We start from the raw sequence: 16,286 nt of genomic DNA, 5'->3' as shown, positions 1-16,286 counted from the left end.
ACAACTTTTTAATCTTTTTTCATCATCCAGACTATAAGAAATGTAAATCTGTAAATAAATTTTTACATGGTTTTTCTGTTTGTCTTCATTTCTTTTTAAATAATTGAAATAGACTATTTCAAAATTCAAATCTAGGTACACATATTTTCAAGAGAAATAGACACTACACAAAAAAAGTGTGTATATAATTAGGGATAGTATTTTTAAATGTACAATACCTTTCTTCCGCATTTTAAAGGTTCATAAAAAAAATCAAATGTGCAGTTTTAATTTTGAAAATGACTACACCATATTTCTATAATCTTTTCTTTTGAAGAAACTCTTGAAATTATGAACACTCATATTCATTTCAAAATAGTATAGAAATTATAGTGTCACTGCTCTACTTGTGAGGTGTTAATGAGAAATGTCATTAGATTACAGTTGAGGCCATACATCCAGATTTTATGTTTCTTTTGCAAAAACTATGCATCAGAAGACATGTCAAGTGATATATAAAATTTACTCTAAATAACTGAAAAAAAAAAGATCTTGAACAACTGATCTATACAGCTTCTTTTAGTGCTGTTTTCCTTCTCTTTTTTATTCATCTGGTTGCATTTGAGTTATGAGACAAGATTTTTTTACTTTTAAGGGTTTTATATTTTCATGATAAAATCTAATTTAGCAGAGCTTTCATCTAACATCTTTTCAAATATTAATCAGTTTAGGAACCGAAGACAAACTGTCTTTGAAAATAACTTTCTTCTTAAGACAGTAATAGACTGGCAAACATTTTACAGTTGATAGTGGGATTTTTCTGAAAGTTTATTATTTTTTCTATCTCTCATATCTGAGAAAAGTTATGACTTATCTGATATTTTTTTTAATAAAAGAACCAAAGAAATAATCTGAAGTTAAGCAAGCCGATGTGGTTATAGCATCATGTACAGTTTGTTTAGTGCTAATACTATTAACAACTCTAGATATTGAAATCTTGGTTTAAATTATTTTTGCTGTTGGTCAGTCGAGCCTGACATTCAGAATTTTCAAGCGAGAAAAATGTTTCGCTTTAATATCATGATTATATTCATATTTTAACATTATCATTATAATTACAAACTAAATTAAACGTTTTAATTATTAATTATACCTTCATTAACATTTCTGTTGAGTATATGCCGACAAAGATCGCTTCTGAGATCAAATAAATAAACCAAACGTCAATATAAGAAAGCAGTTGATAGACAGAATCAACTAAAAGAGTAATCATAATAAATAAATCAAAGTAATGTAAATTTACAACATGATGTGCTGTCTTTCTAATCCTAAAAAAAAAATAAAAGTATAAAGAAATTAACAAAAATGTCTAACTTATCTTAAGTAATAAGCTTAGTAGAAATATAACAAAATACTTGTATAATTATATATAAATAAGAATACAATGAATAATTTCTGAAAGGTTGAAATCAGACAGAGATATTGGATCTTTACTGTCACAAAATGTTAAGCCAAAATTTCCAGTACTATATCATAAATAATATTGCAACTTTTATGAAAGAAAAAGTTAATCGAATGGAATGCATTATCTAATAAAAGTTTGCTGAACTATCTTAGGTGCATTGTCATTTTTATTTTACTATTTAAAGATGTTTATATTAATTTATAATTTACGCCTTTTGTGCAACGGTTAAAATTGTGGTTTATAGTGTGAACATTATGCTTATTACCCATTTGTGGTTTATTAAAATTGTGGTTTATAGTGTGAACATTATGCTTATTACCCACTTGAAAATTATGAAATGTACCAGATCATACAACAGTATACTAAAATGTAAGGAAATAATCATATTTTTTATCATATTCTAAAAATTGTGTTAACTTAGAAAGCTGGCAAAGTATTGCATGACTTTCCTGGCTCTGCTGGTCAAGTATAATGTGATGAAAGTGTAATGTTTGTAAAGTATAAATTGTATGAAAGTATTGAAAAAAATTTATTTTCATTTTGGATCCAGAATATAAAACAGGTGCCAAAGCTACTTTAATTTTAATAACCCTTTAAGTGATGAAAAAAATACAAAAATATTTTTTTTAATAATAAAAATTAAAAGGTTAGAGCTAAAAAAAACAAGATATGTATTTTTTATTGGTGGGAGTAAATTTTAATAAAACGTTTTCTAAAATATTCTTACATAGGTTAAGTTTAACAAATTTTCTAATTAAGTAAGTTTTCTCTAAACCTAGCACCTAGCACCTAGCACCTTTGATAAAGACTAAATAAGAAAAAGGAAATTTTCAAAAAAGGTTTCTGCAGTTTAGGTCTGGGGTCTATAATTTAAAAAAACTAAACATTTCTTGATATCTCTATGTATGAAGTACAAACATTCAGCAAATTTAGAATAAAATATATATATATATATATATATATATATATTTCAGTTATAAGAAGAGATGGAGGTTGATTTTTAAAAAAATGGATTATTTGGTATATATGGTTATGTTATATATATGGTTATTTTGGTATGAAGGTAACACATTTCCTTTAAGTTTTCTCTAAAATCCCTCTAAAGAAAATTGAAATCGGTTTTTTTATGATATCCTCCCACTCTAATGAATTTTGAAAAAATTAATATCATCAATGCCACGTACATAAAAATATATTTCGGACAAATCTGAAGAAAATTTATTAGGTCAATGTTGAGATATACGGCCAAAGGCAGTGTGTCACACATACATACACATATGTAGTTCTTTTGATCTAGTTGAATCAGTTGGATGCTAAAACGTAAACATTTTGAAAAAAGCCACGTCATTTTTTATTCAATCCCTGTTTAATATAGGTATTCTCTCAGGGAAAATAAAAACCACAAGCAATAATATGGCTGATGAAACTGTTCAGTCGTTGAAGGGGGCTGCAAAAGTAATTGAAACAGTTTTGACCGCTAGATCATCTTCAACCTTCATTATTCATTTAACCTATACATCATGGTTAACAGCAACAGTATTTCTTGTTTAAAAAAGAAAAATTAAATCCGATCATTGAATGTTTTTTAGATTTAAGTTTGATGTTGTGCAATCAGTATAGCCTGTGAAGAAGTACCTAACGGTGCTCCCGGAAGTTAAAAAAAATTTGAATCTATATTTTATGACAATATATTCAGAGAAGCGTTGTTTTATCGACTTGTTTTATCGTTCGGTGTACTAACTGCTGTCATTATATTTAATTTGTTATATTCCGTTCCTTTGTATTATTTATATTATTGAAATATTTTATTTGCTTTCATAAAAATGTCCATTTGCTGAAAACAGTATTACTGACCAATTTGTACGTGAGAAAATAAATAATGTATGATACGGTAAAAATGGTGTCCTATATGAAGAGTTATCATCATCATCATTATTTACAGTGTGATGGGTTGGTGCTTCACTCTCTGACACCCTGCAGATTGAAAATAATAAATATTATTAATCATCATATCTGTAATAAAAATATAGATTTTCACTTAAATTAAAATTACAAACATAAATTAAAAATTGTATAAATGTAAAAATAATTAAAATGGAATGCATTATTGTTATTAATTATTTATTCTTTTTATATATTTATTTATTTATTTTTTTTAGCACTGGTCATCAGCTCATTATTATTGTTTATTATATATAAACAAAGAGAAATATTAGCTCTCTGTAGACTAGGAAATGTCAGTGTGCAATGATCTACAGACACTGGTGCAAAAAAGCAAGGATTTTCAGTAAAGCTCCTTCTGTAAATGGTCACCTACTAAAGGTAACTGTTTTACTAGTTAGAAAAATAATACATAAATGCATATATTTCATCACAACAATTATAACATGTCTGCTGAAAAATTACAGTAGCATTAAAAAAAATTCAGGTAAACAATTTGTGTATGGCAGGAAACTAATAATTTTTTCTGATCTCAGAAAGCATCACTTTTTGGGGGCTTCCCACACTTCTCCATCCTGCAGATCGGTAAAACTATAATAGTTTAGGATGTCAAAGAGTCACCCTTTTTCTTGATATGTTGTTTTCAGTGATCTTTTGTTCATGTTATTAAACGATATACAGATTCCTCAACATTTAATTTCTTTCCTTCTTATATCATCATTATTCGATCGATCTTCTATTACAACCTTTAATAGACCAAAGAAGCCTCATTTTGGCTGCTTGAACTCATCTCAGTTCTGGATTTATGCAGGATTCACTCTTGTATAACTTCATTCACCTTTGTGTGGGCACAGCTATTGCCTTGAAACGTTTTTCTGAGCATAATCAAATGTGGGTGCATAGTATAATGTTTTTGTAATGTGGAAAAAAATAACTGAATGATTGAAACCGTATTTTGATACCAAGAAGAAATCGTCAAAATTAATCTTCTTTAAGAGGGTTTTATCGAATGTTGATTTTTTAATTTTATATGCAGATATGTTCAATTTTATTTATTTGCTGTTTATGCTCTTATCATCCACGGTTTCTCATGAAGAATATAAAATAAGACGATTATTTCTTGTCCCAGATAAATGATAAAATCCCTTTTAACCTGAAGGCTCTACAACACGTGAAATGTCTTAACAAGTAAAAGCTTGGAAACTGAAGTGTAAAGTAAGGTTGAAACGTTAATGATGGGAACCATCTTTAATAAGATGTTTCTATGATAGTAAAGTAAAATAAAGCTGACGATGTAGTTTTCTGGTTACTTTTGCATTCTGTTGGTATTAAATAATAGCTGGCAATGTACCAGTTAATACCAATTAAAATTTATCTGAAATAAAAAAAAAATACAAAGTTATTTGAGAATCATTGGCCAATTCTGTTTATTATTCTTTCTTTTTACTACTAGGACCTTAAGCAAATCTTTACCGATAATTTAAGGAGGAAGATAAAATGAGCTGCTGGTACAGTAATAATTATTTTTCTACTTATGAATGCGATTATTAGTACGATATTTAAACTGCACAAAATTAATTTAATTATAGTACAGTTAAAACCATTTAAATAACTTATGCCCATCCCTGGTACTAGACCTGAATCTAATATGGAGCCGAAAGTGTAAATATTTTTACTAAACAGACTGAAAAAATTAGAATTTCTTCTAGCAATTTCAAATTATTAGTTAAATTTAAAGAATAATTAACGTCATACTTTACCAACCTGATCTCACCATTCTCTTCTTTATCGGTAGATAAATCTATTTGAACACTGTATATCTGAAAATATAATTCATAGCATTAATTAAACTAAAATGTTTCTCTAAAGTAAATCTACCACTGAATCATAAAAAAGATCACTTTTTAAAAGCTATTGATTACATTAATAAACTTGGCTGCGTTAGTGTTATAGTAAAATCTGTTTGATGGAATACCAGTTTATGTAATATTTAGTTTAGCGAGCAAAATTTGTAAGTACCTAATCAATACTGTGTAAAACAACAATAGGCATTTGTATATGAATATTAAATAAATTAACTTTTATTTCATTTTAATAATATTATGTTGTAAGTGATTTTATAGGATTGCAGTTTAAATAACCGAGCTAGGAAGTGTCTGTTCTTATAAAAATTACTGTTAGGAGTATATATTGATCGATGACAGATAATCGTATCAAAAATTCACCAATTTACCAGAATTTGAAGGATGATATTCAGAAACATTAGAAATTTCAGCATACACTCAGAAAAAATAAATATTGTCTAGAAGAATTGTCATAAAGTGATTGAGATACTGTCAGCTCAAAAAATGTATAACGATTAAAAGTATTGCATTATTATTTTCTACATATTTTTAATTTAAGAAATAAATATTGCACAAAGTTTTGAAAATAATTTTTTTCAAACATCATTGTTAAAATTATCACCCGTAAACAAAATAATTTACAAACAAAAGTCTGAAAGTTCACTACTCCTGCAGTAACTCAAATTTCTGTTAATGATATGCCGTTGTTTAATTCAGTTATTACGTTTCTTTTTTGAAATTTTCTCCTACAATCCACTTTGAACTGGTATCGCAAAAACCTTTTACCTGTAGGTGGTCAGAAACCTATTAAAAATTATTACTGTAAATGTTATGACGAATATGTCATTAAACTTTTAATTCATATTTATCAAATGAACGAAGGTAAGTGAATTATTATCCACAATTAAGTTATATTTTTGTTTATGTCGGTAGTACTGTCGTACCAACAACTACAGATGACGCATGCGTGGTTTAATTGTTATGTCTGTGCAGATTTGATGCTACTAGGTAAGTTCCATTATCGATGCCCTGCCATTAACCACGGCTGTTCCTCTTTCTGTTTCCACCAAAGAAGAGCAACGTTCAGTGATTCGTTTTATGTGATCGGAAGGTGTATCAGTGGCCGAAATTCATCGAAGACTTTCGGTACGGTACGGGAACAGTGCGTTGCCGGAACGGAGTGTCTACGAAGGGATTGAAAAATTTTAAAACGGTCGCACAAGTGTTACGCACGACGAAGGAGCCGGACGACCGTTTACCGTCACAAATGAGGAAAACATTGAGCGTGCACGTGACATGGTTTTCTTAGACGGACGAGTAACTATCGATGAAGCGGCACATCGTCTGCAAATTATTCACGGTTCTGCCTACGAAATCATCGGCAACAGACTTGGATTTCATAAAGTCTGTGTAAGACGGGTCCCAAAACGACTCACAGTCGCATAAACAAACGCGCTCGGACATCTGCCAAAAACATTTGGATCGCTACGGTAACGAACGGGACTTCTTCTTAGACAGAATCATCACCGGTGACGAAACGCGGATCCATCATTACGAGCCGGAGAGTAGAGGGGAGAGTATGGAATGGAAACATCCAATTTCGCCCTGTAAAAAAAGTTCAAGACCCAACCGTCCACAGGAAAACTGACGCTTACGGTTTTTTGAGACTCACAAGGCCCAGTATTGTAACATTATGAGGAAAGGGGCACGACAATAAACAGTGCGCGTTACAGTGAGATGTCTACTGCCAAGCTGAAACCTGCAATTCGAAGCAAACACCGAAGACTGCCGTCGAAAGGTGTTGTGTTATTGCACGACAATTCCCGTCCACATACTGCTGCCCAAACTGCTGAAACACTCCAGAAACTCAAGTTTGAAGTACCGGCTCATCCTCCGTATAGTCCTGATCTTGCCCCTTCTGACTACCACTTGTTTGTTTCACTCAAAGAGGCATTAAGGGGCCGTCAATTTACCTTGGACGAAACAGTGAAAGAAGGGTGTATCCCTGGCTCGCAGCTTAACCGAAAACCTTCTTTTATGAGGGCATCAGGAAGCTTGTGCAACGATGGACCAAGCGCGTTGAAATGCAAGGGAACTATGTTGAAAAATGATATACATGTAAGTTTCCTATTTGTATTGCAATAAAATTTATAACTACATTGCGTATAATAATTGACTTACCCTCGCAGATAAAAAGAAATTTATTTTAATTATAGGATAATCAAAAATTGAACTTTCTGTTAAGTATCATTTCAAAAAGATTAGTTTTAAGTGATTCAGTACCTCAGTCGGGTGCTAAGTGAAGTCTGTATGTATGTTCATTTGAAAATGTATGTAACTGTTTTTGTTGTTATAAGACTAATTGAAGCATGGAATGTTGAAGTGAGCTAAGTACCAAATTTACTAATTTTAGTTTTTGTTTTAAAGATAGCCTATGAACCATTGCCAATGTGTGTACAAAAGGCTGTCTGCTGAGTTCTATAAAAACATACAATATAATCTGAGAGACTGCGTTAGTGGTATGTGTAGGCTTATTGTTCTGTTCAAAGGCGGGAAGATACCACGTTTGGTTATGTACAGCGTCAACCTTTAACATGTCATTTTATTACTATTTCCAATGGCCATAACTACAGGTAAAGGTGTGTGGGAAATTAACAAATTATTAAAAAAATAGCGGAAAACAATATTTAATGCATAAAAAGACATTAATGCCACCTAAAAAGCCGCCTTCTTCTGAGGTGAGAATATTTTGTTTTCATAACCTAGAAGTTACTTTCAGCATGGTTACTCCTACAGTTAAATTATTTTAAAAGCAATTGTGTAGATTTTTAACATATTTTTTCTTATCTTTTTGTATCATTCATGTTATCAGGTGAACAAAGTTTATAAATTTAATTTATTACACAATATTAATCATCAGCTTACCATTTACAACTGATGCTTAATGTCTAAAGTTATCAGAATATTAATTTTAAAACTTTAGGAATATTATATTGCAGTTTTTACCATGGCTGTACATGATCATCTGCTTGTATTCATTGTTGAACTTGTATTGACTATTTTGATTTCAAACAGGAATGCATAATGTGCACTAAAGCTGTTTTCTTTTTTCATTGCAGAAAACCTGTACGAGTAATTACAGCTGTGCAGAATTGTATAAAGAATTTAAAGGTTGTCTTAAAAGTTTCTATACGTTAGACAAAAATGGTAAAGGTGGACCTATAGCAAATGATAATGGTTGCAGGGGGACAGCAAGGATGCAATGGCATATTCCATGATGCTTTTGAAAGTTGTCAGTGTACACCAAACTATATGGTTCCAGATGGGAGAGGTAATTTAAAACGTGTGCAGAGGTATGTTTACGGATATTTTTAGTGTTACTAAGAAAGAACTGTAAACAGTCATTAAAAAAATGAAATCTGGTAAATCTGTGTACAAAGATGATAGAACTTCTCATAAGAAATCGAAATACAATGAAGATGATCAGCAAAGAATACTCTCGCATGTAAACTCAATACCATGAGATGTAAGCCCATTATTTTTGACACAAGACCACCAAAGAATTTCTTAGCCGGGATTTAAATATTCACAGATTAAATAACGCTTTTAATTTAAAATATCCAGACGACAAAGTAAATTATAAATATTATAGAAAAATCTTTTTGTACAATTTTCCAAATTTGTCTTTAAACCCACCTCGAATGGATACACATGTAAAACATGTGATTTATTACACTGTCATTGTAAAAGTTGAACTCCTGAAAGCAGGTTGGCTAAGGTACAGTTAGAAAAGCATTATGAAAAGGCAGAAAATGCTATGAATATTTTAAAAAGTGACTGTGGCATCTCAGTTACCTGTAAGTAAAACACGTTGCATTAGTATAGATTTACAGAAAGTGTTGTTTATACCAGTGCTGACACACTCGGAAATGTATTATCGTAGATAGCTAAGTTGCTATAATTTTTGCGTTAATGTAAGTAATCCCAAAAATTTAGTAATGTGCCCTTGGCATGAAGGAATTGAGGAAGGGGAGGTAATGAAATTACCTTCTGCTTACTGAAAATGCTGAACATGGGTATTGTTTCAAACAAAAAGTTAATTTATTATTTGGAGTGATAACTATTTTTCTCAGAATAAAAACAGAACCATTATTTTTTGTACTTATTTTTAGTTTCTGTCTAACTTCTCAATGTTAATTGATCATAAATATCTTGTCAGTGGATATATGTTTTTTCAATGCGACAGAGACTTTGCCATTATCAAAAAACTGAAATGTTTAACTAAAGCTTAACTATTTCTGATGTTGCAAAAATCTTCTAAGACAATATGCCTTATGCGATTGTTAAAATGGAAAAAGATAATTTTCTCAATTTTCAAGCCGTTGCTAATAGTTTAATAGATATTAGTAAACTCAATATAAGTACATCTTCACGGTTGTTTGTGGATAGGAAATATCAAGGTAGAATTTTATTTAAAAATTTGTTCGACTCCCTTGAATGGAATTATATAAACATTTAAAAAAAAGTTAAGTATGTTGAAGATATAAGATCTGCTGCTTTTTTCAATAAAAAAAAAAACTTGTGCATTTGAGCTGAAAAAAGAAGGATCTAGAAGCGACGATTCCTTACTTGCCTTTAAATAAAAAAGTTTTTTTTTAAGAAATTTTAGCTGAATGAACTGTTCTGTTTTTGTACTTAATTTTTATGTTTGATTTTTTACTTAAATTTTTGTGATTTTCTTATAACTTTCTATGCAGTATTTTAATAACATTAAGGGCTTTGCTTGCCTTAATTTAATTGGCTGAGCTACTTTGAACATGGTACAATTAGTTTTTCTATTGTTACTGTGAATTTACAGACTTTTTAGCCTTGTTATTTTCTAGATGTATTATATTTTTTTTATACCACTAATTTTGTTTGTGTATTAGAATATTATTTTAAAACATCATGAACATATTGCTTGACTCATTTCTTGAACTTCATTATTGCTACATAACCCGTTTCAACTGACATTCATTAAGAAATGTTACCATTTTCCAAAAACTACAAATGGCTATTTATCTTTATAACTTTTACCTTCAAAAAAACTTTAAATAAAACTGCAGGAACTAATGAGAGTGAGTTCCTTTAATGCAAAAATACCACACATCAATGAAATTCAAGTAAATACTGATTTCATGAAGTTTTTACTGTTTTTTTTAATAATAAAAAAAATCACATTGGCACATAGCTCATTTCAATATTCCATGCCTCAGTTTGATAACATAATTATTATTTCTTTGAATGTTTACAGTAAACCTTGACATTTCATCGACATCCTCTTGTTTTGACCAATACTTTTGATATGGCAGCTGATAATGTGAAGTGCTTTAAGATGTGATTTTTTTATTAACTTGATAAAAATGACTTGTAGGTGCTAAATATATGTAAAAAAACTTGATATTCCATACAGCAATAAATCTGTTAAAATTTTATTAAAAAAATTGTATAAACAATTTTAGAGAAATTCAGCTTTCTAGTTTAATAATTTCTTAGAAGTAAGAAAACGTAATTACTTTTCAGTGACCTCATTAAAATCCTCTTAGTGAGTAACTGATATATTTTTTTTTATCAAAAGGAAGAGGGAAATGCAAATTAATTAAATAATTTTATGAAATTTAAATGCATAGGGTTGATTTCAAATACTGTAAAAACAAATACATAGTTTTATTTAAGTTAGTTATCATTGCATTATGTTTCAAAACAAACAAATGAAAAAGAGTTAGTTTGCTTCAATTGTTTATAAAAAGTAATTATATCATGAAATATGAATAAATAAATTGTATAACATTTTTTATAGCACTAACTATGAATTATTATGGCATTAACCAAGAATTAAATTTCCTTTTATTGCAGTTTTATTAAATGTTTTTAACGAAGTAAATCTATGTCTAACCTCTGGAAAACAGAGATCAATTTTATACCAGAAAGCAATAAATTTGTCCCCAAATTTTTATTCCAAATATTTCTTTATATGGTCTTATCTTACTATTGCAGCAGAAATTAGAAAAAAATTCCTCAGTATTCCCCAACTTCAAAAAAAGAGCTTACAGAAACTTGTTTTTGTGAATCGATTATAATTTTAATCAGACAAATATACTTGTAAAGTTTAGCAGGAATCTCCTTAAATTAAGTTTTTATTAATTATCTGTCATAACATTGTAGTGCTTTTGTTAGTTAACCATCATCAGCTGCTGATACTTACGATACATATAAAAATATTTTACATTTTACATTAGTTGTATTTAACTTCAGTAGGTCACTTTCATTTTCTGTGTGGTGGTTAAATAATTTACTTTTATTTTTAAATACATTTATTATATTTTTATGATTGTCAGTAAGTTTCATCGTATTGGAATCTAGATTATTTTCATATGTTTATTTTGAAATAAATTTTTACCACGTTGAATATTTCTGTGCTACCTTTTTTTCTTATAAGGTCTGCCAATCTTCATCATATTTGGTTTTAAAAGATCTGCTTGCTGTTATGTACTGAAATATATGTGTAATCACAAATTACATATTACACATTTTTTATATAGCATATGGGAATGTCATTAAGATTTCTTTTTGAATTTATTGATTATGAAACTTTTTGGTTTATGTGGGAAACTAATGTTTCTATTATAGTAATATTTTATGTTGAATATTCTTTCACTTTTATGTGACTGTTTATTATAAATATTATCTACTAAATCTTTACAACAAATCTCTCCAAAAATGAGTTTCTATGAATTAGTTGTTCATCTAACTTTTTTTATTATGTTACTTGTGAAATATGTCTATTGGAGTATATGTCCACTTTGTATGACTGAGGATGATTGGAAACACAGTAAATGGTATTATTTAAGAATGGTCCACTAGTGACAAATATTCCTGCAGTCTCAGTGAAAATATTGGTACCATTCCAAATGAGTATCTGCAACCTATACCTTCCTTCAAATTCTGATGTCAATGAAGATGATCTATCCAGTCTGTTTTCCTAAATTTCCTACACCCTGCTTAATAACTGGCGATTTCAATGCACATCATCATTCTTGGGGTTCATCGTCCATCCCAAGGCAATATTGTTGATCGACTGAGACAGAAATTAGATCTCTGCTTGCTGAACGATGGATTGTACACGTTAATGTCATCATCAGGTAAATTTTCATGCATTGATCTGTTCTTATGTTCAGCAACCTTACTCCCACGTCTTACCTGGTGCATTTCCAAAAACTTCTTTGGAAGTAATCATAGAACACTTGTAATCTCAGACTGTAATTGTGATTTGCCTCAGAGTCAGCTACACAGATGGGTAGTTCAGAAAGTGGACTGTAATGGGTACAAGAAATCCTTTGGCTGGTATGACAAGAGTAGTAGTGCGACCCACCAACTTGCCAAGTTTAGACCCAGATTCCCGTTGCGCGAATGACTTCATCCCTTTAACATCTGGGAAGCTGAGGCAGCCTACTGTGCCTTGGTAGGATGAAGAGTGCAGGTGTGCACTAAGAGATTGGCACATGGCTGTATGAAATTGAAATTTCATACAATTGCTCTGCGTCTTCCGTGAAAGGCGCAGAGCAATTCAGTTGCTCTGCACTTGATGGCAAACATCAGAGATGTTTGCCATCAAGTATTTAGGTGTGCTAAATGGAATTCTTGGCTGATTTATGTCGAATTCGTTGTGTGGAGAAATGAATGATTTCGCTATCATCAGTTGTTGGACAAAGGTTTGAACCTTAGTCACCACAGCCAATAGGACTGTAAAGCAGTGAAAACCTTGTTACCACACCAGTTGATGTAGTGACCACATTTGGAAGGTTGTTTAGGGCAATTTCATGTACTACCCTGCAGTAATCATTGTACTGCCCTGAGGCGATCATCGTACTGCCCTGACTTCGTGAGATATAAGTTGCAAGTAGAAAATAACCTGTTGGTGATAAGAGAGTTGCAGAATGAATTAAAAATTCCATTTTCTTACAGTGAGCTAAGATGTGCCTTGAATAATTCTCATCACACTTCACACTCTCCTATCACATCTCCCAGATAGTGCATTATGGCATCTTTTGGGTACGTATAACAACATTTTCTCCAACCAATTGTTTCCAGATTCTTGGTCAGAGGCACTGGTTATTGCCATACTGTAAACCTGGTAAGGATAAATCATATCTGACAAGTTGTTGTCCTATCTCCTTGGCCAGTACCCTGTGAAAGGTGATTGAACGACGGTAAATGTTATGTAGGTGGTATCTTGAGAGAAAGTCCCTGATTGCCCCAGAACAATGCAGTTTCTACCATTGTCTATTGATCGCATAGTTGCCCTGGAAGCTGCTATTCAAAATGCCTTCTTACTTCGCCAACGCTTGGTGGCTGTATCTTTCGACTTGCAAAAGGTGTATGATATTGCATGAAGAATCCTAAACACACTTAATTGAGTGGGGTGTACAAGGCCAATTTCCTCAAATTTATCAGGGGGTTACCTCAATGGTCGATCCTTTCGAGTTCGAGTTGGAACGACGGTATCTGAAAGTTTCACACTAGAAGATGGAGTTCCTCAGGGAAGTGTCCTAAGTGTTACTTTGTTTGCCTTAGCCATAAATAGTATAAAAACCTATGTGAAAACCGGTTATGTATTCTTTATTTGTAGATCATTTTTCAATTTACGTAGCATGTGGAAAGTTAGTTACAGGTGAGAGGCTGCTATGAAACGTAATAACCTGCTTAGAATCATGGTGTAAATCTACTGGATTCTCGTATTCCCCGGAAAAAACCAAGTGCATTTGCTTTTCCCAGTCGAGGTAACATGTTGACCCTCGACTGTACATACATGGTGAACCAGTAGAAGCTTGCATGCGGATTAGATTTCTAATCCGCATGCGACCTGCGTGTCGTTTGACCAACGACTAACACAGGTAACACATTTGAAGGAGCTGAAGGTAAAATATTTAAAAACGTTAGTCATGCTGAGAGTTCCGTCTTAATACCCGTTGGGGAGCCGATCATGTACGCATGTTGTGCTTCTACGAAGCTCTGGTCCGTTCCTGCTTAGAATACGGCTGTATAGCTTATTTGTCGGCGCGAGAGCCACCACATTGAAGATGCTCAATGTAGTCCGTCATTCGTTCATCCATCTTGCCGCAGGTGCTTTTTGCTCAAGCCTCGTTGTAACTATGCTGGAGAACGGTGGTGAGCCATATCTCTTTGTAATAGACAAAAGGAAATGATATGTTCCTAATGGCTCGCATTAAAGCGCAACCAACTCACTCGACCTTTGATGTGGTATTCTCGCACCAGCATATACCAGGACAGCCAAGATCTACTCTGCTAGGCATAAGAGCTTACTGCCTTTTCTCAGCTCTATGTCTATAATTGCCTCCAGTCCTTACTGTTGTTCAATGTTATTACCATCCTCGGGAACCCTCTTTATGTTATTACCGTCCTTGGCAGTCCTCTCATGTTATTAACGTTCTTGGGAGCCCTCTCACATTAATTACTACTTTGATCTTTGTCAGTATAATAAAAAAACACAAATCCAGTTATATTACAAAATGGATTTTATAATATATAAATGACATGATGTTACAGTTTATACGGAAGGCTCTAGAAACGTTAATTCTGTCGGTTGTAGCTTTGTTATTGGCAACAGAACGTACATGTTTGGGCTTCCCAACATCACCAGTATTTTCATTACAGAACTGTATTTCATTAAGAAGGTATTGCATAATTAGATCAAAATATCAGCATGTTCTTGTTTGCGCAGATTCCATGATCGCCCAACAGGCGATTAATGACAAATACTATAGACACCTTGTTGTCCGTGAGATTCATCGTGTCATTTTGCAAATGACTAGACCTAATAAGACTGTTAGCTTCTGCTGGATCCCCAGCCGTACAGGAATTTCAGGCAATGAGCGCACAGATAGTTCAGCAAAGGAAGTTTGACTCCAGCCTCCTTTCACTGATCGTGTTGCTTCTAATGAACTTGTCTGTTTTCTTAAGAAAAGGATGGCTCATGATGAGCGGCAAAGTGAACGGGATGCTACCGTGAACAACTAACTTCACCCGGTTAAGAACACTGTTTCACTGTGGAGCGCCACGTCCAGAATTAACAGTCAAGAGGAGATTATTATCTGCTTTTGTGAATAGGGCATACTAGGCTCACATATGGATATCTGATGACTCAAACAGATGAACCGGTTTGTGCTCGCTGCGACTGTTGACTGACAGTGCACCGCATCCTTGTGGATTATAACTGTTATGTGACATTTCGTTGCAAGTTTAAGCCGGGGGCTAACATTTAAACTATTCTAGGGGATAATGAAATGTTTTTCTCTTGTATTTTACAATTTCTTAAGGCCTTCTGTTTATATTCAGCTATTTGAATTACTGTGTTTCAGCTGCTTATGCCATTTGCTGTTAAGCAGATGATAATTTTATTATCTTAATCTGATACACACAGCGATACATCTTTTTGTTTTTATTTTTATCTTAACATATGCTACAGGTATTTTTCATTTTAAGATGATATTTCAATTGTTTTTAAAGATGTTTTTGTTTTTAAGTAATTTTTAATTGTGAATTTTTAACATTTACTTTTATTTTTAAATACGTAAATCGTGTTCGAACCAAAATAGTGCTGAGATGTTTCTCGCCCAGAAAAAAACAAAAACCAAAAAAAAAATCTGTATATGTTGATTTCAATACTATTAATATATATATATATATATATTTTTTTTTTTTTAAAGTAGTTAATTGATGTGTAATTCATAAAAAAAGATTAAAGTGTAATTCGATTAATAAATTATGTATATTTTACTGCATAGTTAAAATTTTTTAAATTAATTAATATACTTATATTAATTCTATATTATACTTATTATTAGAGACCGGATTATATACAACGTAAAATGCTTGAAATATGCATGCAGATATGCATGAAGAATGCTTAAAGTATGCGTAAAAGTGTCAAAATATGCAACTTTAAATAATAAAAAAATAGTAATTTTTAGTTTTTTTATTTTAAAATCAGCATACAA

At 31.6% G+C, this 16,286-nt stretch overlaps 1 protein-coding gene across 1 annotated transcript in view; it reads right to left on the bottom strand.

The window, feature by feature from the left end:
• LOC142327872 (voltage-dependent calcium channel type A subunit alpha-1-like) overlaps window positions 1-16,286 on the bottom strand; it is a 136,058-nt gene that overhangs the window by 62,546 nt on the left and 57,226 nt on the right. The window contains exons 13-15 of the mRNA XM_075371231.1: window positions 5,150-5,205; window positions 3,299-3,418; window positions 1,133-1,307 (exon numbers count right to left, since the gene is read on the bottom strand). Coding sequence (XP_075227346.1) covers window positions 1,133-1,307; window positions 3,299-3,418; window positions 5,150-5,205 — 351 coding nt within the window. The remainder of the gene's footprint in view (window positions 1-1,132; window positions 1,308-3,298; window positions 3,419-5,149; window positions 5,206-16,286) is intronic.

This window comes from Lycorma delicatula, chromosome 7 (genome assembly GCF_047948215.1).
Source record: "Lycorma delicatula isolate Av1 chromosome 7, ASM4794821v1, whole genome shotgun sequence".
Lineage (NCBI taxonomy): Eukaryota > Metazoa > Arthropoda > Insecta > Hemiptera > Fulgoridae > Lycorma > Lycorma delicatula.
Note: the sequence above shows the minus strand (reverse complement) of the source record. Positions and strands in the feature narration are given on the sequence as shown.